Source organism: Raphanus sativus, chromosome 6, assembly GCF_000801105.2.
Source record: "Raphanus sativus cultivar WK10039 chromosome 6, ASM80110v3, whole genome shotgun sequence".
In the NCBI taxonomy this organism is placed as follows: Eukaryota; Viridiplantae; Streptophyta; class Magnoliopsida; order Brassicales; family Brassicaceae; genus Raphanus; species Raphanus sativus.
The window spans coordinates 28,975,119-28,999,231 of record NC_079516.1 but is presented as its reverse complement, the minus strand read 5'-3'; the positions used below and the strand labels follow the sequence as shown (position 1 = coordinate 28,999,231).

Here is a 24,113-nt window from a genome sequence, read left to right as displayed (position 1 = left end):
GTAAAATAAAGAGAGCAAAAAAGAAAGAATCTTATTTCCGAATCTGCGGAGAGCGTTGGACAACAGGTCGAGATCTCGGCCACAAGAGCTGTCGATCGTCGCTAGTCTCAAAACCTAGATCTAACCTAGTTGAGTCGCAGCTCGCTAAAAAAGGAAATAAGCGCCTAAGTTCTAAGTTGCTCTGGGGTGGTTTCTTTCTTCTGATTTCGGATCCCCCTTCCTCTGCTCCTAGCTTTGCTTATATACTCCCATATGACGGTCTATCCCTGATGGGCTGAGTCTGCCGCGGGCTGGACTTTTTCCATTTTCATCGGCTTTCGCGTTTATCGGGAAAGTTGACATTTATTTTTTCGGAAAGTTGACATTTATCTTTTCGGAAGTTTAACATTTATCTTGTTATGCGGAGATAATTGTAAACCGTCATATCTATCCCTTTTAGAAAATCGTAAACGGGCTGTTCGATCGGGTTTGGTCCCTTTCGGGCCGTCTTCCGGTCTTCTGCTGTTTTCTACGATTTTCCTTGATAGAATGCTCCTACTTGGATGTCGAGTCTTTCGGAAGATATTCGATCCATTGCTGAGGCACATGGTGTTTTAAGATAACCATCACCGTTTTATACGAAGTCTTCCTGTCCGTTGACGTCTTACGGGTTCTTTGGAATCTTGGAGCAGGAAAAGGAGTTTTGTTTGCGGGATCTCGGAAAGTCGCAAAACACGGATTTCTGGCGACCCGGAAGCCTAGAATTTACGCACGAAGACTAGCCGTCTGACGACCCGAGCCAGCGCGGGGCTAGCCGCCCGGCGACCACGGCCAGCACGGGCGCTAGCCGCCGCCGGCCACGGCCAGCACGGGGCTAGCCGCCCGGCGGCCACGGCAAGCACGGGGCTAGCCGCCCGGCGGCCACGGCCAGCACGGGCGCTAGCCGCCGGCGGCCACGGCCAGCACGGGGCTAGCCGCCCGGCGACCACGGCCAGCACGGGCGCTAGCCGCCGGCGGCCACGGCCAGCACGGGGCTAGCCGCCCGGCGGCCACGGCCATGTCCGGAGTCGGCTGCTCGTTTCCTTCGGTTTGTGCGTGTTTTTGCGTTTTTAGTTTTCCGTAGGCTTTTCCCTTGTGTAGAAAATGTTTCTAGCAGTTGATTTCGAGATGATCAATCTCGAACTTAATATTTTTCCGAGGTTTCTCGATTAACAATTAGTCTCTCGAGGTTACTCTAATGTTTTTCCGAGACTTTCGGACATTGATTTCGTCTTGACCGATTTTGACCCCAACATCCCTCTACCAAACCCCCTTACTCGTCCAGGTTTGTCTTTTCCCAAAATCTTGGTGACAGCATCCTCCCTTATGTTATCAGCAGCTGATGTAGAGTCCATTTGACTATCAAGTGACTGGATTTGTTCCTGATACGAACATTTATACACAATATAACTCAATGATCATAATCCAAGAAGATGAAACACAATATATAACAAGTTCCAGAATTCTTACAATAGTCTCAGCATATTGAGGCTTCACGGGTCTACCATCAGCGTGAGTATGTCCCGCAATCCATACCTTACTCCTACTCACTTTTTCGGGTCTTGACTCTTTTTTCTATACAAAATACATACATATATCTCAGTACACAGAGGTTTAATTATTCTAATAAGCTATATAATATATAGATGTTTGAGTACATATTACTTACCATATCATAAGCTAAACGAATCATTCCTTTGCGGCTGGTGGTATGAGGAATCTGATTTTTTCTAAGCTCTCGGTACCTATTACTTATTTCCTACAATATAAATATGAATGTGACTAAATCTATAAGACATGAAATAAGACATAATTAAATTTATAGAACATGACATATAAATATGGATAATTTACCGTGAAACTTGAGGTAGTCTTGCTCCTAACCCAAGTGTTCCACACTTGTATAGATGGGACGTTCCTGGGTTTTAATTTTAATCTCTCAGCAGCAGTCTTCGCTGCCCGTACTTGTGACACTAGCCTTGACTTCCCAGCCCTCCACAAGCTTCCCAACTGCTTGAAAATAACAGCTTTATGCCACTCTTCTTGCAAGTTAAACCTCCCCTGCATCAAAATAAGCAAAGGTCAAAACATGTTGTGGGAACCGAAATTCGCACTGTCGATTTTAGTTAAGTTAAAACGTAGGAAGACTAAGTTGACCTAGTTTTCCCCGAGGATCCCGGCTATCTGCTGGGCCACGCACGACAAAGTTAATACGAGTCTAGTTTGGAAATAAATGTGTAAAATAAAGAGAGCAAAAAGAAAGAATTTTATTTCCGAATCTGCGGAGAGCGTTGGACAACAGGTCGAGATCTCGGCCGCAAGAGCTGTCGATCGTCGCTAGTCTCAAAACCTAGATCTAACCTAGTTGAGTCGCAGCTCGCTAAAAAGGAAATAAACGTCTAAGTTCTAAGTTGCTCTGGAGTGGTTTCTTTTCTCTTGATTTCGGATCCCCCTTCCTCTGCTCCTAGCTTTGCTTATATACTCCCATATGACGGTCTATTCTTGATGGGCTGAGTCCGCCGCGGGCTGGACTTTTTCCATTTTCGTCGGCTTTCGCGTTTATCGGGAAAGTTGACATTTATCTTTTCGGAAAGTTGACATTTATCTTGTCATGCGAAGATAATTGTAAACCGTCGTATCTATCCTTTTATAAAATCGTAAACGGGTTGTTCGATCGGGTTTGGTCCCTTTCGGGCCGTCTTCCGGTCTTCCGCTGTTTTCTACGATTTCTTTGAAAGAATGCTCCTACTTGGATGTCGAGTCTTTCGGAAGATCTTCGATCCATTGCTGAGGCACATGGTGTTTTAAGATAACCATCACCGTTTTATACGAAGTCTTCCTGTCCGTTGACGTCTTACGGGTTCTTTGGAATCTTGGAGCATGTTTGCGTGATCTCGGAAAATCGCAAAACACGGATTTCTGACGACCCGGAGGCCTAGGACTTACGGACGAGGACTAGCCGTCCGATAACCCGAGCCAGCACGGGGCTAGCCGCCCGGCGACCACGGCCAGCACGGGCGCTAGCCGCCGGTGGCCACGGCCAGCACGGGGCTAGCCGCCGGCGACCACGGCTAGCACGGGCGCTAGCCGGCGGCGGCCACGGCCAGCACGGGGCTAGCCGCCCGGCGGCCACGGCCAGCACGGGCGCTAGCCGCCGGCGGCCACGGCCAGCACGGGGCTAGCCGCCCGGCGGCCACGGCCAGCACGGGCGCTAGCCGCCGGCGGCCACGGCCAGCACGGGGCTAGCCGCCCGGCGGCCACGGCCACGTCCGGAGTTGGCTGCTCGGTTCCTTCGGCGTGTGCGTGTTTTTTGCGTTTTTAGTTTTCCGTAGGTTTTTCCTTGTGTAGAAAATGTTTATAGCAGTTGATTTCGAGATGATTAATCTCGAACTTAATATTTTCCCGAGGTTTCTCGATTAACAATTAGTCTCTCGAGGTTGCTCTAACATTTTTCATGTTTTTCCGAGATTTTCGGACATTGATTTCGTCTTGACCGATTTTGACCCCAACACATGTTTATAATGTCATATTGTGGTTCAATAAAGCATATATATACCTGAATTTCTTCCCACATTGTTGCTTTAGTCACTGCATCAAGTCTTCTCCAATCAGAAAGTGTTACCGGAACATGTTCCCTCACAAGAGGACCAAGAAAAGATGATAGTGTTACTGAACCAGGTCCAACATGCTCACCAAAGTCAGTGAATGTGACCGCAACCTTTTCATTAGGATTTCCAGCCACTCTACGCATCTTTGTTGGTCCTCTTCTATTTTTTTCTTTCACTTCTTCCCCTGGTAGCTCAACTCCTTCGTTACTAGGAATCTCATCATCTTGAGCATTTCTGACTTCTTCGTTCCCTTCCTCATTGAGAACTTCATCTTCTACCATATTAGCAGGTTCTCCATCATCCTCTTTCTGTTCCTGTCCTTTCAAACAAGCTTCTCCTTCTTCTTTATCATCTTCAGACCTTGCCTTCTCAGCTTGATCAGCCACTGGTGTTACATCTTCCGGTGTTACATCTTCTACCTCATCATCTCGCGGAATATATTCTGGTGTAACATCTTCTAGCTCATCATCTCGCGGAATATATTCTGGTGTAACATCTTCTAGCTCATCTTCTACCTCGTCATCTTGAGCAGCCACTTTCTTGATTCTACTACTTCTTCTCGTTGGCGTTAGAACTAAAGCCTTTGTTGGGGCAGCCACTTTCTTTGTTGTTCTTTTCTTCACTGTTAGTGTTGGATCTACTACATCCAAGCCTTGATTACGTCTACTCCGATGAGAACCAACTTGTCCTCCTCCTCTTGTTTTTGCCATTTCTGAAACTGATAAACAAATCCAAAATCAAATCGGAACCCACAATCATATTCAAAATCTAAACCGAACAAACCCATAATCGAATAATGTGTTAACGCGGACATGCATGTGAAAAGAGATTCGAATCGAAGAGATTCGATGAACTAAACTGATAATATGAAAATTAAAACCAAACTAAACATCAAAACCGAATTGCATGTTCAAATCGAAACCGAAAATCACAAACTTTCACATGTCCAAATCAAAATCAAATCTCAAAATCGAATCGTTTTGCCAAAATCGAATCCCAAAATCACATGAAGAAACAATATCAATCGATGAGATATAACACTCGAGAGTTTCTGAGAAACATACCTGCTGAAGCTTCGATTCGAGAGAACACTCGGGAGTTTCTTAGAAACAGTAAGAAAGTGAAGAGAGTGAAGAATGATCTAGAGTTTAAGGAATCGAGACATATTTGTTTACTTATTTTTTTTTTTGCTTTAAAATAATATATTTTTATATTTACGATAGCTAATATCTTTGGATCTGCAATGGTAAGGCGGCTTCACTTTGTTAATTTACGCGATCAAATTCTTTTCTTTTCCCGCGATTACAAACATAGCGTTTCAGTTTAATAAACGCTATTATAAAGGCCAGTGTTGGTATACAATAGCAGAACTGTAAAAAACGCTATACTACGACGCTATTAATACCCACATTTCCTGTAGTGCGTGCAATCAATAAGATTACAGTTCATTACCGCTTCCCTATTCCGCGTCTTGATGACTTATTAGACCAGATTGGGACATCCACGATATTTTCTAAACTGGATCTCAAGAGTGGTTACCATCAAATCCGTATTCGCCCCAGTGACGAGTGGTAGACGGCATTTAAAACCAAAGAGGGTCTCTTTGAATGGCTTGTTATGCCATTTGGTTTATCTAACGCGCCTAGTACCTTTATGCGCGTTATGAACCAAGCCTTACGGCCTTTTATTGGCAAATTCGTTGTCGTATATTTCGACGATATTCTGATCTTTAGCAAGACAAAAGAAGAACATATGCAACACCTGCACGAGGTTTTTTTAGTTCTCCGACGCGATCACTTCTATGCTACGCTTAAGAAGTGTGAATTTGGCTCTCCGCAAATTCATTTTCTCGGATATATTGTGTCTTCACAAGGCTTGGCGGTTGATCCTGCTAAGGTGTCGTCGATTCAGACGTGGCCTCAGCCCACTACGATCTCGGAAATACAGAGTTTCCATGGCCTTGCATCGTTTTACCGACGATTTGTTTCTCAGTTTAGCAGCTTGATGGCACCTATCACCGACTGTATACGCACCAACATCTTTGCGTGGACACATGCGGCTTCTGCGGCCTTTGCTATCATCAAGAATAAGTTAAGTTCAGCACCTATACTTGCTTTACCAGACTTTAATTCAGTCTTTGAGCTTCATTCTGATGCCTCTAAGTCTGGGATTGGAGCTGTCTTAAGTCAACACTCTCGACCCATTGCTTTTTTAGTGAAAAACTGGCTGGTGCGCGTTCAAGATATAGCACTTATGACATCGAATTTTATGCTGTTGTGCAAGCATTGAAACACTGGAGACATTATCTGTTTCATAAGGAGTTCGTGTTGTATACTGACCATGATGCCTTAAAACACTTGCATAGTCAGAATAAAGTCTCTTCTCGCCATGCCTCGTGGATTGCCTATTTGCAGCAGTTCACCTTCGTGATAAAACACACCGCGGGTTCTTCCAACAGAGTGGCAGATGCTCTCAGCAGGCGACAACTTTTACTTACAGTGCTGCATACATCTGTGACGGGATTCTCTTCGTTGCTTGGTCAGTATGAAGATGATCCTTTCTTTGGACCAATTTTCCAGGCGGCATCTACAGGACTCTCACCTGATTACTTAATTCATGATGGCTATCTTTTTCGTGGGGATAGATTATGCATTCCTGAAGGGAGTTTGCAACTCAAGTTGATGACTGAATTGCATAATGAAGGTCATGTGGGGCGTGATCGTACTCTTCAGTTGGTGGCGGCATCATATTTCTGGCCATCTTTACGTAAGGATGTGGCTCGGTTTGTAGAGCATTGCGTGGTCTGCCAGCGGGCTAAGGGTTCGGCCTCTAATGCGGGATTGTACTTGCCATTACCTGTCCCGACGCAACCATGGACCGACATTAGTATGGATTTCGTCCTTGGGCTTCCTCGTACACAGCGTGGATTTGATTCTATTTGTGTCGTTGTTGATCGTTTTTCTAAAATGGTCCACTTTATAGCGTGCAAGAAGACGACTGATGCTCTTCAAGTGGCGGTTCTGTTTTTCAGGGAGGTCTATCGCCTACACGGTTTACCTTCTTCGATCGTTTCGGATAGAGATACTCGTTTTCTTAGCCACTTTTGGCGTTCTTTATGGAAGAAGCTTAATACTAGTCTTGATATGAGTTCCGCGTACCATCCCCAGACAGATGGACAGACTGAGGTTGTCAACCGTTCTCTCGGGAATCTTCTGCGTTGTTTGGTTGGTGATGCAATCAAAACTTGGGATCAGCGCCTTCCTCAGGCAGAGTTTGCCCATAATCACGCCATCAATCGTAGTACAGGCTTTAGTCCTTTCCAGATTAATTATAGCATTGTACCGCGGGCTCCTACGGATTTGTCTTCGTTACCTGATCGTACTCGAGTTCATGGAGAAGCTTCCTCTTTTGTTGAAGCCATTGCCGATATTCATGCAAAGACTTTGGACAATTTGACTGCTTCAACGTCGAAGTACAAAACTGCAGCGGATGTTCATCGTCAGCGTCTTGTCTTTGATGTAGGAGATTTAGTTTGGGCGGTGCTCACTCGGGATCGGATGCCGGCACGTCATTACAACAAGCTTCGAGCAAAGAAGATAGGCCCTTTGAAGATTAAAGAGCGCATCAATGATAATGCGTATCGCGTTGAGTTGCCTCCAAATATCAATACTTCTGACGTCTTCAACGTTAAGTATTTGTCTCCATACCTTCCTGCAGATGATACTTCTGATTCGTTGTCGAATCCTTTGCACCCCGGGGGACCTGATGCAGGGGCATCTAGTCATTTGGCGCCAACATAACTACTTTTCTTCCTGTTTAAAGTTTTCCTTTTCTTTCGAGTGTTTGGTCTTTTTCATCATTATCTTTAGTTATTGTTTTAGATAATTATAAACATTCTCCTAGACGGTTTGTGTCTTTGAGAATCGCTTTATAAGTGGCACTTTGTGTTACATGTTATTTCATCTTTGATTTTAATTAAATACAGAGCTTTGGCTTTTACCCTTATTCTGATTTGATTAACTTCATCCTTATAAGAGGTTTGGTCTCAAGAAGTTGATTCGAATCTCTTGATTGAGCAGAAGAACTGTCTCTTACAAGCTTACTTGTTCGATTGACTGTTCAAACTATTCTTACGCTGCGCCAGTATCTCCTGGAGGGTATCAAAGTTACCAGAGCTAGCAGACATGAAGATGTTGTTAAAATACCCTGAGATGACAGAGGCTATTTGGTCGTCCTCATAAACCTCAGTGCCGTTATCATCCTCTATGACAGACAGGGTATTTATCAGACGTCATTGTCGGGTAGCAGCATGGAAGAACCCAGTATTTCTATCTCCGCTCTTTAACCATTGGATACGGCTCCTCTGTTGCCAAAACTTCTCTTCCTCTACATAAGCAGCAATAAGCGCACTTGATAGCCCTCTCAATCTCTTCTCTGCGAGGAGTTACCGATGATAGTTCAACCTCCAACGCTTTCTGATTACACTGGATGACTAGATTATTTTCCACAGTCTGTTCCTTGGCCCATTGTATGATCTTTCTGCGGACTGCATTCAGTTTAAAGATGACTGAATCTAGAGGATCATGGTGCCAGGTATCTTGAACTAGCTCCTCAATTTCCTTCTTCTCCGTGAGGGTATGATTGAACCGAAACATCCCTTTCTTCCGGGGACCAGTCCTATTAAAATAGGTAATAAGGGGGCGGTGATCCGATCCTTCGAACCTCAGATATGAGCATCTGCCCATGGGAATTGTTCATTCCAGGAGCAGTTAACCATAGATCGATCCAGTCGAGATCTCACATAATGAGTATGCCTAGTACCTCGCCAAGACAGTTGATTCCCTGAGTGCTTCAAATCCCACAAGCCGCTCTGCGAGACAAAAGATCGGAATGACGTAAAGGAGCCTTCCCAGCGAGGAGGACCTCCCGTTTTCTCCGTATTATCCAGGATTTCGTTGAAATCACCTGTAACCAACCAGGAAGCCTCTCTGCCCTGTCCCAATATTGCAAGTTTGTTCCAGAAAGCTGTCCTATTTTCCACTGCGGGAGCACCATAAATAAAGGAAATAAAGGATTCTTTTCCTTTAAAGGAGACTTTAGTATCAATAACGTTAGCTGAGTGCTCCAAGATATCGATGTCAACCCCCTCTTTCCACATCAGGACGAGACCCCCACTAAGACCCACCGGGGGCACAGAAAAGTAGTTAGGGTAGTTGAGCTTGCGGAGTTTCCTTTTGATAAATTCATCATCGTTTTTTGACTCCATGAGGAACATAATATGTGGGCAGATATTGCGGTATATCTCCTTCAGGCCACGAATTGTCAAGACGTTCCCCAACCCCTGACTATTCCAGCTCATAAGAGCTAAGGAAGAGGAGGGGGAGGGGGTGAAAATCCGCCCCACCATCCTTAGTACGACGAGACCTCGTTGAGACACTCTTTGGGAACACACTGGGGGAAGCCTTATCACAAGGTAAATCTGAGGAACGTCCGGTACACTGTTTCTTACGTGGTGGTTTAGCAGAAGTGGACGCCACTGATTTGAGTTTAGCGTTCTTCAAGGGGCTACGGGCCACACGTTTAGCTGCCTGCGACTTAGTTAGTCTGCGCTTGGCGGACGGTTTGCTCAGGTTCACTGGGATAGAGATGTTAACTGTATCAACTTGGCTGTCAGGTTCTTGCAGCCTCAGCACAGCAGGGACTCGGGTGTTTGAAGAACTATCACGCAGAGCAGAGTCGTTCCCAGCTTCCGTGGGAGCTTCCAGAGCAGGGTTAGATCGAGAGGAAGGTCCCTGGATTCTGTCTAGAGCTGACTTCCTTCCTCCTGTCGAGGAGCGACTTTTGGCTGAGCTATGCTCAGAGGGAAATTCCAATCTATCTCTCACTAGCCGTGCAGGAGGAGTGTGAGAGACTTGTGAGCCAAGGCACTGACAAGGGGTATTATCACCCAAAGGTTCCCTAGCCAGGGGAGGGAGTGGAAGTATCTCATTACCACCAACAATCTTTCCACTAGAGAGTTCTCTAGGGTGTCTGTCAGAGCCACTGTTGCTTTGCTCTTGATGGTAACTTTTGTTATACGACGTTCTCGGAGACGCTCTGTGAGAGAAGTGTTGTGGGTCTGGGATCTCAGCTCGAGAGGAGGAGTGATGTCTGTGATTCCTGGTAATATCCCCCAAATCTCGCGAGTATTGTCTTGACGTAAGAGAGCATGAATATCCTCGACGATCATCATGCCTTTTCTTCTCAGCCTCAATCCGTTGGAGAGCAATGCGTTGAGTAATCCCAAGGTTCCTCTCCTTGGGAGGAGGTAGGTTTCTTGGTCTAATAGGACAATCGACCTCCTCGTGAAAGAGAGAGAAGCAGACAAAGCAATGCTTCTCGATTTTGAGATATTCAAATTCCACTAGCAGGACCTCATCTGAAGGCAGTTGGATCTCAAGGGTCATCGGAAGAGATTGCATTCCGTTCAACTCGATTCTGATACGCGCATCATCAGCAGCTTTAGCCGCTACAAAACCAATCTCATCACCAATAGTGTCAAGAGTTTCATCATTCCAGAAATGAAGAGGCAGTCCGTGGACTCGAATCCAGAAGGAAATAGATGATGGGGACGTTTCTGAGACCACTGGTTCCCACTTTTGAAGTATGAGCATCCAGCGCTTAAAGTGATACGGTCCCTTGTTTAGAACAGAGAGGAGGTCAGCTTCTGACTCAAAGCAAAACTGGAATTTATCAGGGCCTAGGTCCCTTCCAGCTACACGCCCTTCAAGGTTCCAAATTTGTGGAAGGAAATCGATTACTGCACGAGGTCTTTGGAGAAGAGGTTTACTAACCCTACCAATTATGGTGAGTTTATTAGCAGCAATAAGGTTGTCGTTGTTTCTGGGAGGAATGCGAACAAGAGCTTTCTTAGTAATTGGGGCCGCCGGGACCCATTTTTTCTTATCATTACGAGATAATCTTCGAGCCATCACGACAGGAGAAAGCTGAGAGTAAAGAAATTATAGCAGAGTAACCATTCCAGAGAGTCAGGTTATTACAACCAAATAGTACTAGCGAGGTAAGGTTAGCAGACAGCTTGTATCCAGACAGGTTATATCAACCAAGAGAGAAATCGTATGTCACGAAACAGAGTTTATCGCTCATTCTGCAAACAGAGATATGGAGCAGCACCACGAGAACGGCTCAGGGGAACCTGGCTGACCCGCCGACGGAGTCGGGGGCTGAACCCGGGAAGGAGCTTGTTAGAAGCGAGTTTTACCAGCCAGAACTCGGAGGAAGCCGCCGGAGGAGCGGCCAAAAGAGGAAAGAATTTGAACAGACAGAGGCTTATACAGTGGGTAAAGGGAGAGAAAGGGGAAAGTCTGTCAGGTAAAAGGAAGTAGATCTAATACTCAACGTGTAACGGTTTGCTTGGAACTCGTGCCTGAGAGAGAAAAGAGCTAATATTAACACGAGAGATGGAGAAAAGTGCCTGCATACGATTCTATCCATGTTAGATAGTTGGAACCATATTTTGAGAAGTGGTTTCCTCCACTTTTGGGATACATTTTCGGACGGATTTATTTGTTTGAATGATCAGATTACGAGATCGTCGGATATGTCACAGTAGGTTAGGGGGTTATACTCTATGGATAAAGAAGTAAAACCAAATCACCCAAATGTAGACCAAACCAAGTCTGGCGTTAAGCCAAATCAAGATTGGCCAAGCTTGTTTTGGATTTAAATAAATATGCATGACTTTAAAAACATATTTTGAAGTCGTTTGCTTAAGTTATTTATTTAATAAAGATAAAGAAAATTGTGGAAACTAATGTGTAAGCATTTAAAAATGTAATGTGGAATTGTCTCGGATATAATCGTTTCGGATTGGTGTGTCACGGGAAACACTACAACAACACACTATGTTTTCCATCAGAAAGTTGATTTCCATCGAAAAATAGTTGTTGGAATGCAGTAGATGAAAACTCGTTATATGTTGGAAATTTTCCAACAAATTTCAAACGAATAGAGACAGTAGATATTTCGTGAAAAGTTTGTTGGAATATGTCGTTGGAAATCCGAAATTCCAACGAGACTTCCGTTGGAGTTTCAAACGAATATTCCGTGTCAATTTTTCCATGAAGTCCCAAAGATTCTTCCGTTTGGATTTTCTGACGAGTTTCAAAAGAATTTTTGTGGTTTTTTTTCAATAAGTTCCCACAAAAATTTAATATTTTTTTTATAAAATCTTTAAATTTTTTTTTTCAAATTTTGAAAAAAAATAAAATAAAAATTTAGTTTTAAAATTAACAAAAATAGTCTGGAATTCCATAAACGGAAAGTGGATAAGAACAAATATAAAGGAAACGCAAAGATTTGGCTCTTGAGGTTCGCCATCTTCGTCCGAGAAATTTTGAGGGTCCTTGGCTTTAAGGATCACTCTTTATCGAGCTAATTCCATGTGTACGAGAGAAGCCTTCCCGAGTTCCTTGGAGCACCGCTAACGCTTATGTCTCCGGTACGGTTTCATAGGCAACTTTTTTATTTTTTTATTATTATTTTCTTGTTGTATGATAATTTTTTTTCAAAAGGCGAACCAATCGCGACCGCCAAGTGTCAGCGGAGCCCACGAACAGTGCAAGGAACAATTAAATACCGGTACTTATATAAAACTTTTAAGGAGCTGATTCTTAACTATTTGTGGAACCCATTTATTTTTAATATTATTATTTTTTAAGGATTTTTGGGTTAAGAACTCCTATTGGAGTTGGTCTTAGGTCTCGTCAGCAATGTTTATTCGAGGACGTATCGTGGAGGACACTGAGTCTGAGAAGAGAAACTGACTTTTTCATACGCGGGCGAACCATATCTGTGTAGAAAATTCTTAGGAATCGGGGCTGTCTTCAATATTTATTGAAAACTATTAACAAAGTGAAAATAAAATTATAAAATATTTTTTTTTTATAAATTTGTGAAATAAAATATCAACAATAATAATATTTAACTGGTTGTAAAGCTGCTGGATCTCCTCAGCTGGGTATGGATGTTTGATTCTTCGATTCGGTTTGGTTCTTTTGTTTTGTTTTTTCTGAAAATTTGTTCACCAGGTGTCACTACATATTCAGTTCGGTGAATAAGAAAACAGAACCGAGTTATTTTGGTTAAGCTCCACAACGAGATGACGTTCCTCAAATTCTCTGAAAATACTTTCTGAATGTATGCAATTCTTAGGAATTATGTGGACTTTGGTTCAGTTAAACACCAAACGGGCTTCGCGTTCCGTGGCCCATCTCTTCTATCAACCTGCAAAAGAAAAGAAGAAGCCCAAGTCTCAGCCCAAGTATTGTCGGCTAAGTGAAACGGTGCGTTTCAATGGAGGAGGAGTTTGTTATAACAAACTAATGAGCTGGCATCGTCACTACGGCGAAGTGAGAGAGAGAATCAGATCGAGAGAAAGGATCAAGGAAGAGAGAAGACGACTTAGCTTGGAGATCACGAGGTTGAAGCTCGACGGAGTCACGAAAGCGGTATACGATCAGATTGGATCATTCCAGCAGTGATTTTCTGGCTTCATAGAGGAAGCGATAAGCTCGCTAACTCTCTCTTTGTTGCTCTGTTTTGGTGGTTATACGCCATTGTTGCTGAGCTTGTAACCTTGATCAAAACTCCGATAGTGATCAGTTGAGGGATATTGTTCCCTCCCCGCTGAGTAGATCAGCGAATACTAGGTGAACAATTGTCTCGTGCTGTTCTTTGATTGCTTTCTTCGATCAAAAACCTGAAATCAAACTTGAATCAACAACACACATTAAGCAGGATTTGAACCTAAGAAATCGGATCTAAAACTCTACAAAATAGTCGACATATAATAAAAAATTGCAACTCTTCTTCAGTTTCACGATTCATCAAAGAGATTCAAAAAAAAAAACTAATTGTTAATCGTAGAAATCTAAGACACTTTCATTAGAGATCCTAGAGTACTCGTTAACAAAGGAACAATCCCAACCACTTTCTCATCAATTTTATAAAGATAATTGGAAGTCCTTAATACATATAATTATCAAGTTGGTCATTCTTACGAAATGTAATTCTGAAAGGCATCTATACTATTAAAACAGAAGTCACAACTTTAATTTATGTGTAGTTTTTTTAAGTTGGACCTATTCCTAAACAATCAGGTTACATTTATTCTCTAATTATATTATTGTTATTATACCTTACAGAATATTTTCTTTTAATCAAAACTATAATGAAACATACGGCTAAAAATCCGGTTAGGATAACTAGCACAAATTATCTTCGTACTTATTGAATTGCAAAGCTCATTAAATTTACTTGACCACGAAATATACAGCAGTTGAACGTAACATTATAAAATGAGTGATTTACGCTCTAGGTCACCTTCTATCTTTATATTTTATCATAGGTCACTTTTTAGTACTGAGGTAGTTTCTTTAAACTAAATCTCAACCAATTTTCAACTGAGTTTTTACACTGCAGGATAGTTTTTGAGTTTTTATTACAGAATAAGGCAGTTTGTTATACTATGGTAGTTTGTTGGTGGTCAAAGACACTAATATCCCCAAATGAAGCCCAAACCTTTCTATACCTTTCTCTTCCTTTCTTTTCTGGTCACGTGGGTCTAGTATTGCTTTATTTAAAATGTGAAAATACATTGTTTCATTTATTTGTTTTTAATCTGAACCACAAACAAAAAATTACTTTTTTATCTTATCTCTAAATTAAACCAACAAACAGAAGAGTGCTGTAAAAATGCGGTGGTGAAACAAATTGATATAGCTTCCGCGGCGGCAAATAATCCATATAAGTTACTGAAATGGCTTTGACGAGATTTGAGTATTCATCAGTCTCGTATAAAGAAAAATTATTATATTGCTTTATTTGGCATTTTCTATATCATCTTCTCCGCCGCGTTTCTACCACTTCAACCGAGCTCTTATAACCAGACACTCAACATTTGAGAATGCAGCGAAGATGGCTAAGGGAACGAAAGGGACAAACAAGAGACAGACGGACCCAAACATAGTGAGATTCATGACACTTAGTAGCAATAAAAACAGAAGAAAGTAAAGTCTTTATTGAGTGAGAGATGCTCAATTTATGGAGGCATCAACTCTAGATGCAACCCATGTTGAAAATGCCTACACTGGAGTGTTCACACAGATTCACAAGATAGTGACCAAAAGAAGTGTGGATAGATCCAACAAAGGAGGATGATCTTTGTTTTAAGCGTTCATGTACACACATGTATACAACAAAAAATAGTATCTATGTGTACATTGTTTTCATGTACATCATTTTGATGAGACTACATATATACCTTTTTGTTTTAATTTTTCCTAATGCAAGACTAATAAAGTAGTTAGATAATGTTAGATGCATGTGCATCTTTTAACATAGTGGACAAAAAAATAGTATCCATGTGTACACTTCTTTCATGTACACCATTAAGTTCATCCACATGTACACTATAAAAAACTATCTACATGTAACTCGCTAAACACATAATCATTAACATTGTCTTTATTCTATCCTAATGCATCTTCTTCTCTAACTCATATCTTGACACCCAAAGTTTAGCATTTACTTCTTCTAGTGACTTCTCCAGTGACTCAGTTCTATACTCTTCTTTCACGTGTATACATCTTTGATTTATAACTAATTGCAGTCTTGCCACTTTCAGAAGAAGTATAGAGTTAATTCTCATCATGACTTTTTGTCACATGTACACAATCCATGTGTACATTGTTTTCATGTACATCGTTTGATGAGACTACATGTACACCTTTTTCGTTTCATTTTTTCCTAGTGCAAGACTAATAAGGTAGTTAGATAATGGTAGTAGCATGTGCATCTTTTAAACTAATGGACAAAAAAATAATAGTATCCATGTGTACACTTCTTTCATTTACACCATTATGACTTTTTGTCACATGTACACAATTTCACAATGTACATATGAACACACATATAAAACTGTGTTGGTTCGACACAACCCTATCTAATATGAACTCCCTACAATCTATGTTGTACTGTCTCTTACAATAAAGGAAAAAACTTCACAGAAGTATAAAATTCATATGATGAACATTAATATTGCAAAGATGTAATCTTTACAAGGTTCGAAGAACATAGAGAAACTGAAATCGATGGATTTTAACACTGAGTTCTCCTTCTTGTTATTCATAAAAGAAGTCATTTGGCTTCAAATATGGATTCAAAATTCCACTGGAATGAGACATCATCACCACTTCGGAAATCGTTATCGCGACAGTTACAAACCATTAGAGAGGGGAGGTGTAAGAAAAACTGGAGTTAAAGAGCATCAATTGATATTGACCAACGACAACAATTTCCAACGAGAGCTTTGTGGAATCCTGGTGCTTTGGCTAGTGAGACGGCAAATTCGGTGGGGGAAAATCAGAAGACAATACCTCAGTATATTTATGTTCAGTCATAAACGGTTCGTTGAAATCATAAGGAAGTAGCCATAGACACAAAACAAGTTCATCGGAGTTATCTATCCATCACCGGAATGATGGTCAAAATCCACGGTGGAAGATGAGTCGGGCATTCCAAACGCTGATGTCGATGATTCCATACAAACTCATGATCTCAGAATCATACATTACCTTCACCTTCGTCATCTTTGCCGTTGTCGTCTATGTTCTCACTGCCGTCACCGTCTTCATCATCAACGCTGTCATCGTCTTTGTCCTCATCTTCTTCTTCTATTGGTTCTATATAAGGCTGATTAAGGATTGCAAAACTGGAATCATGTGTTTTTCATATTTGTCTTATTCTTTATCTTTTTCCTAGCATGATTTGTATTAGACAAGAAAAAAATTAAAGAGATAAAGAAAGAGAAGAGAAAAGGAGATTCTTTACGGCCACATATTTTGATTCTTATATTTTTGTCTTCAAAAATTTTGGAGGTTTGTCAGCCAAACAATCGGTTTTATAAAGAATTTAATTTTTGGAAAATGTAATATATAAGCGCTATCCACACATATTTTGTGTATTAATACGTACATGATAATCTATGTACACAATTTTTCTGTCCACATGTACATCGATACATATGTACATCAGTTAATTTGTGCAAAAATCCAAAATGAAGAGCCATTTATGCAATTAGGAAGGGTTAGAATAAACAATCAAAAAGTTAGATGTCAAATTACCATAATTAGATGATGTACAGATTGATCATTAAAAATCATGTGTACACATGTACAATCCTGTAATTTTGTAAAGAAATTTAATCAGATTAGAAGTTTGAAGCATATTGTGAAAGAAGCACGAAACTAGAAGACCAAAAGTGCAAAAATACGATATCCTCCAGGGATATTGCTCAGCGTTTTCGGATCTCATTAACGACGACGGTGAACCAGGATAATGTGTACAACAACAACACATAAAACAAAAATCTTTAGTCTATTTATTACATTTTAATGAATTTTACTTTTTATGAGCCTTCTCGGTTAGCCACTTCTTCGATATAGTAGAGAAACACATTCTAATTACGTACATATGTACAATGAGTATGATGTACACATTGATCAGTAAAATTACGTGTACACATGTACAATGAGGTAAATTTGTAAAGCAATTTAATTAGATTGGAAATTTGGGCATATTGTAAAAGAAGCATGAAACTAGAGGACCAAAAGTGCAAAAGACGAACTCCTCCATTGGTGTTGCTCGAACATCTTCTCGCCGAATCTTGTTAACGTTAACGATGACTACGAGCCGGCTACGACGAGGCTTGATTCCGAAGACGGCGAAGGCTGAGGGCACGACCCGGAGGTGGAAAAGCAACGATCACCAGTAGAGACCTCACATCGACAGGATCTTTGAGGGAGGAACTGAGTACGATGAGGAGGTGGCGAAGCTCTCCGGTTGTAAAGAAGAGAGATACAGAGACGACATCAAGATTTGATTTGGAGTGATTTACACTTAACAGCCCAGATGGAGAAAGAATCAAAAAATAAAATCAAAACTAAAAATGTAATCTTTGAAAGGATTGTTTACAAAATTGATTGCAGGGGCGTTAGAAGGTTTGGTAATGGTGGAGGAGTACAATGATAATTCGAGAAGCTGCGATGAAGAGGCGAGGGTTGAATCTGGAGAAGAAAAAAATGATTGATGTGGAGGAGATCCAATATGAAACCAACGGTTTCAGTAGGAAAATTTTTAGATGAGATCCAAAAAGAGAAAGAAAAGGAAAGAAAATTTTCATATTGCTAATAGTTTAATATAATATTTTCAAACACAACAAATTCATAGCTTATATGCAGTAATTTAATTTATTGTTTCAACTTATTAGTGATATTTTTCTTATTAAAACATGAACATTAACTAAAACTATACATTATGTGATATTTACGACAAATTCTATTTACTTTAATATTAACTTAGATATTAATTTATTTGAGATTGTAATTTTATTTTAGGTTTTGTTCATAGATATATGTTAACCGAATCATTTGTATGATATTTACTGAATAACCTATATTAAATGAAATTTATAAAACATCCGCTTCATTTAAATGATTAAACTGGAAATTGTAATGAATTTTGTTTGTTTTTATTCCTTTTTAATCTAAATTTTCTCTTTATTATCTATCTTTCTGAGGGTTCTTATATTATCTACTCGCGATTTAGATTTTTTTACCCCGAAAATTTTGAATTATTTACAGTTAATTATTCAATGTTAAAACTTTTAAAGAAAAATGAAAAATCTATTTATATTGTAAATAAAAGATATGAAAATATTTTGTTGAGATGTAAATCAGAGGAAATATAGGAATATCTATTTGATTTTTTTAGAATAATTAAAATATTTCAAATATGTATACAATAATTCATTTAATTAGTTTTCTAAGGAATGACCCGAATAGAAAAATCATACATGAAATAATTCATCAATTCTCTTTTAATAGAGTAGATATTTTATATTTATGAAAATAAAATTTATAATTTTATCAATTTAATATAATTTATCATATCTATTTTAATATAATAATTTTAACATGATTTATTATGATTATGGAATAGATAAAATAGGATATAATTTGTATTTTTAATTTTATAAATAATAACTGAATATATATTAATGCATAAAAATATTGCATTGCTAATTATGAAATTAGTGAAAATATTTACATAATTTGTTTGAAAATTAAGATATTGTTAAAATATTTAGATCAACATAATAATTTTCTTTTAATATCATTGATTGTGATTATATAATATATAAAAATAGGATGTAATTTTTATTTTCTTTTTATAAACTATTACTGAATATATTAATTTACAATAATATTTTAAGACTAATAACAAAATTAGTTAAATTATTTATATATAACTTTTGAAAATTAAGATCTTGGTAAGATCTTGTTAAACAGATTTTTCGAAAATTTTAATATATGCATATATATATATATATTATTAAATTTTAAATAAAAAGATATTAAAAGATATTATGATTATAGTAGTTCAAATATTTTATACGTTATTATTTTTATTAAAGTACATTTAATAAAAAAATTAAAGATGGTCCAACTTAAAAATAACACATATACTATATATACACACTCCAGTAACAACTTCGAAATACTCATCAAAACATGTTTACTAAATGTGTATTTTGTTTGACAACATTAAACTGGCTTTGTATAAAATAATGTGACAAATAATTTAACAGAGACCAGAAGGTTCGTGGTGTGGCCTAAGGTTCATATGAAAAATAAACAATGGAGGCGTGAGTTAAGGTTTGTGAATTGAGAAGTGTAAGATTTGTTACAATGTGAGATAAATAAACAGGTGGATTAATAATATTCTTTATTTAAATATGAAGTTTAATAATAGATAAAAATGCAGTGTGACCAATTCTAATAAGTAGTCCATTTTTAAAAAAATCACACATGAATTAGAAGTCATGACTTCTGTTTTAATATAATAGACTAGATCTCGATCCGCACAACCGTGCGGGTTTTATTTTCAGTTTTATATGCATATATATTTATTTAGATCATTAGTAGTATATTTTTTTAATTTAATCATATATTTAAATATTTATAAAGTTATTTCAAATATAATAATGTATAGTTTGCATGTTGTAAATAATCAATTGTTTAAACCATCGTACATATTTGTTGTTTTTTATTATATATTTATCTTATTGTATTTGCATTTAATTATTAAATGTATTTAATATGTGCATGAAAAGCATATTGTATTTGACAATTATTTTTTATTTAATTTATATCAAATTTTTACCCGTCTTTTAAAACTGGATTTCTTTTAGCAGTATTTTCTATGTTTATTTATTTTACATAATATATTATTATATTTACAAAATGAAAGATATGTTAGTTTTATACATGTAGTATATAGTCTGCTAATGTTAAGCCGCTTTATTATCATATTATACTTTTAACTTAAATATTTTATATATATGAAAATAAAATTAAAAATTTATTAATTTAATATAATTTATCACATTAAGTTCAATATGATAAAAATAACATGATTGATTGTGATTATATAATAGATAAAAATAAGATATAATATTTTATTTTTTTATTTTTCATTTTATAAAAAACAACTGAATATATTAATGTATAATATTATTTCAAAACTAATTACGGAATTAGTTAAAATATTTCCATATAATTTTGAAAATTAAGATCTTGTTGAGATCTTCTTAATAGATTTTTCAAAATTTACAATATATATATATATATATATATATATATATAAATTTTAAATAAAAAGATATCAAAAGATATTATGATTAAAGTAGTTCAAAGATTCTATATATATTATTAGTCTTACTAAAATATATTTAATAAAATTTCTTAAAAATGGACCAACTTAAAAAACACACATGAAATGAAATTGTGACTTCTATTTTAATATAATAGATATATGAAAAATTTACATCCTCGGTCACTTTTCTACTTACAAATATCAAAGAAAGTCACTTTCTTCTACATGAGCACTTTTGTCTAACTCATCGTTAGAAACCAGAGGAGAGAAGGTGTTCCAATTGACTTTCCATTATCTCTCCTTACTCTTCTCTCTTCTCTTTTTAACTAAGTCACATTTTTGAGCGGGCTTCATTTACAGCCGTTGATCTTTAAATAACACTGACGGCTCAGATTATTTCATCCAGATCTGGACAAGACAGCAATCTGCTTTCACCACCACCCTTGGATTTCGCACCTTCCTCTCTGTTTGACGGTCTGGATTTCCCTTTGGGTTTTCACCTCTTTCTTCTCGTCAATACCATTGTTTACCTTTTCACCGTTTCTCTTCTTTCTTACCTCGATTCACTGTCGGCTTCCAGAACCTAAGAACACACAAATTTGTGATAAGCAGATCATTAACGGTATGGTCTTAATCCCATAAACCCGTTTAACATTCATTAATTTATAGTTTAGCTGCAATTATTTTGAACATATCTTTGTTTCAACTCAGCTGTCGCGATGGCAGAACATTGTATGGTCATCGCCGGCGAATGGGAAACCTCGCAGGCAACCACTGGAACTTCGTCATCGACAAAGAGCAGATGACCCGAATTGTCCCTCTTCATAACGTCATCACTATTACCAAATTACTGAGTAATGTGTTCAAGGAGTTTTTTGAAAAGCCTCTCACTCTCCTTACTGCTGTTCTTAGCTATTGGCCACCGAACTCTAAGGAACTTGCTACAGGTCTTACCACCCTTCTAGTTATGCTTACCAATGACGGGCCGTTTCCTTTTTTTACCAGCACTTTCAAACAAACAAAAGGAATGAACCTGTTTGTCACATTCAGAAAAACCGCGGTGCCTGGCCTTGCTGATCAGAATCCTTTACCCTTTACCACGCCGAACCAACCTATCAAGAGGGCGCATAGCCCCTACTCTCCTGATATGCTTCAGGCCTCAACCGCTGGTTCACAAATACCAGGCTTCTCCCTGTTCGCCGATGATGAGCTAGACATGCCTCAGAACCGTCCGCATGTACAACAACCAAATTGTACTCCTGTCCAAGCACAGAGTTGTCCGCCTGTACAACTTCCCCGGAGTACAGCCTCACACAATGCTAGCAGCTCTCGGACTGCAAAACCCTCTCGAATCTCTCTCATTGATGAGACCCTCATCTGCGGGACGAGCTCCTTGAAGACATGTTCAAAGAAGACCCTGCCAATATTCCGGACAGCTGGGCATCCGAAGATGATGGTGAAACTGGGTCTGATGCTTCTATTCCGGCCGACATTGACAATGTTCCTACTCGTGGGTATGATCAGGACTTTTGGGCCCCCCTTCTTGACACCCACCTTGGCGGTTCTGATGCTGCTGAGGTCATGGCTGGAATCGCAGTTCCGAAGACTGCGCCCCATATCATTCACTGCACCACTAGGGATGCCTTTGACCACACCATTCTTATCTCCGGCGAACTTCCACCGTACACAAAACCTGAAATCGGCTCTTTTCCTGTACAGGCTAGAAACTGTCCTCCTGTACACACCCGTAGCTGTCCACCAGCTTCACGTACTGCGCCGTACATGGGTGCGAGCACTAACAGTACAGCTGAATTTCAGACATCCTCGTACGCCACCTGCACGAGAGACCATGCCTCTTTCAGAAATCATCGACGAGGAATTTGACATACCCCCACTGTTCGACGACACGTTGTACGAAGTTGAAGATGTCCCAGATTTGGATATTGATGATGACGAACCTTATGTTGGGAAACTTTACGCCTCCAAACAAGACTGCCAAATTGGTCTTGCCATCTATGCGATTAAGGAACAATTTTATTTCAGGCAAACCAGGACCAGCAAGCACAAATTTGTACTGAGTTGCCACGATACGCGCTGTGATTGGAGGATACTGGCTAAGGAGCTAACCGCGTGTGGTTACTACACCATTAAGAAGTGTCAGTTGAATCACACCTGCGACTGGGAGACCCGTAAACTTTACAAAAGGCGTGACCCTACTGATGCTCCCAAAGCCATTCAGCTTCAGCAGCTTGTCTTAGAAGATATGCGTGTCTCTGCTTCTTACTGAAATGTCATCGGGCAAAAGGAATTGCAATTGACATGACACATGGCAATGCCGAGGACTCCTACCTCAACATTGCAGACTATTTTGAGAGGCTCAAAGCGACTAATCCTGGCACAATCACTGATGTCAAACTGAAGTTGACGAAAACGGAGACACTCGTTTCCTGTATGCATTCCTGGCCTTTGGCGCTTCTATCCAAGGGTTTCGTCGCCTGCGCCCTGTCTTGATTATTGATGGTACTCACTCGTCTGAAAAATACAAAGGGACACTACTAACTGCTAGTGGACAAGATGGCAACTTCCAGGTATCCCTCTAGCTTTTGCTGTTGTAGATGGAGAAAACCCATGACGCCTGGACCTGGTTCCTTTCCATGGTTGAAAGAATTATTGTTGACTCTAGCACACTTACAATCATCTCTGACCGCCATGTCTCCATTGTCTCAGACATAAGTCAGACATTCCCCAAGGCACATCACGGAGCCTGCATTGTTCACCTTATGAGAAAGGTTGTCTCCCGCTACAAAAGCAAGGGCCTTGCTAAGTTGGTTTGTGAGGCTGCTTTCCAGTTCCGCCGTGCTGATTTTGATGCAAAGTTTGACAAGATCAAGATGGCCAATCCAGCCTGCTTCAAATACCTGGAAGACATTCACACTTCTAAATGGTCTCGCACTTACTTCCTTGGCAACAGGTACAATCTCATGACCAGCAACATTGCAGAGCAGCTGAACAATGCAATCTCAAAATCCAGAGCTTCCCCCATTGTTGAGATGTTCATGTTCATACAGCGAATGCTTACCCGCTGGTTTTCAGCTATGAGGACTAAATCATCAAAACATAGGGGATTTTACATACCAGAGGTTGATAAGGTCATTCAGACCCACATCAAACTTACTAAAGGCAGCAAAATCTCCCCATCTAAGGAATGGAGCTTTTCTATAAGGGGGCTCTTTGGCCATGGCAACACTGTTCACCTGGATACTAAGGCATGCACATGTCAAGTATTCCAGAAGCTAAATATACCTTGCGGTCACGGACTCATGGCGGCAGACTCAGTTGGACTTTCCTACCTGGCTTAATTGGAGAGTACTACAAGACTCAACACTGGATAGACACATATGCAGGTGTGATTTACCCTGAGACAGACATTGGTGAATTCTCCATCCCTCCTGCTCTTCCTGATCTTCCTATTGGCCCTCTGAGGACTCGCCGTCCTTCTGGCCGTCCAAAGGAATCACGGATCCCGTCAACAGGAGAGATACCGGTAACTAGAACTCTCACTTAGATTTTACACCCATTTTTTACATCCTCTAATATAACGTCTTTGTTCCATTCGTCCAGCCTGTCAAAAAAACCAAGACTGTTCCCAACAAGTGCAGCCGCTGCGGTGGTACTTGGCACAATCAGACTCGCTGTGTCTGCCCTATCTGA

At 39.6% G+C, this 24,113-nt stretch overlaps 2 protein-coding genes across 2 annotated transcripts; one reads left to right on the top strand and one right to left on the bottom strand.

The window, feature by feature from the left end:
• Positions 1-1,632: 1,632 nt before the first annotated feature.
• LOC130495710 (uncharacterized) lies at positions 1,633-4,670 on the bottom strand. Its single transcript, XM_056987195.1, has 4 exons — positions 3,575-4,670; positions 1,873-2,079; positions 1,688-1,777; positions 1,633-1,641 (listed from the first exon to the last, which is right to left on the bottom strand). The coding sequence occupies exons 1-4, from the start codon at positions 4,334-4,336 to the stop codon at positions 1,633-1,635; spliced, it is 1,068 nt and encodes a 355-aa protein (XP_056843175.1). The 5' UTR covers positions 4,337-4,670.
• Positions 4,671-23,017: 18,347 nt separating this feature from the next.
• Positions 23,018-24,113, top strand: LOC108829285 (uncharacterized). Its single transcript, XM_056987189.1, has 3 exons — positions 23,018-23,668; positions 23,779-23,946; positions 24,024-24,113. Exons 1-3 carry the CDS (start codon positions 23,018-23,020, stop codon positions 24,111-24,113), a joined length of 909 nt encoding a protein of 302 aa, XP_056843169.1.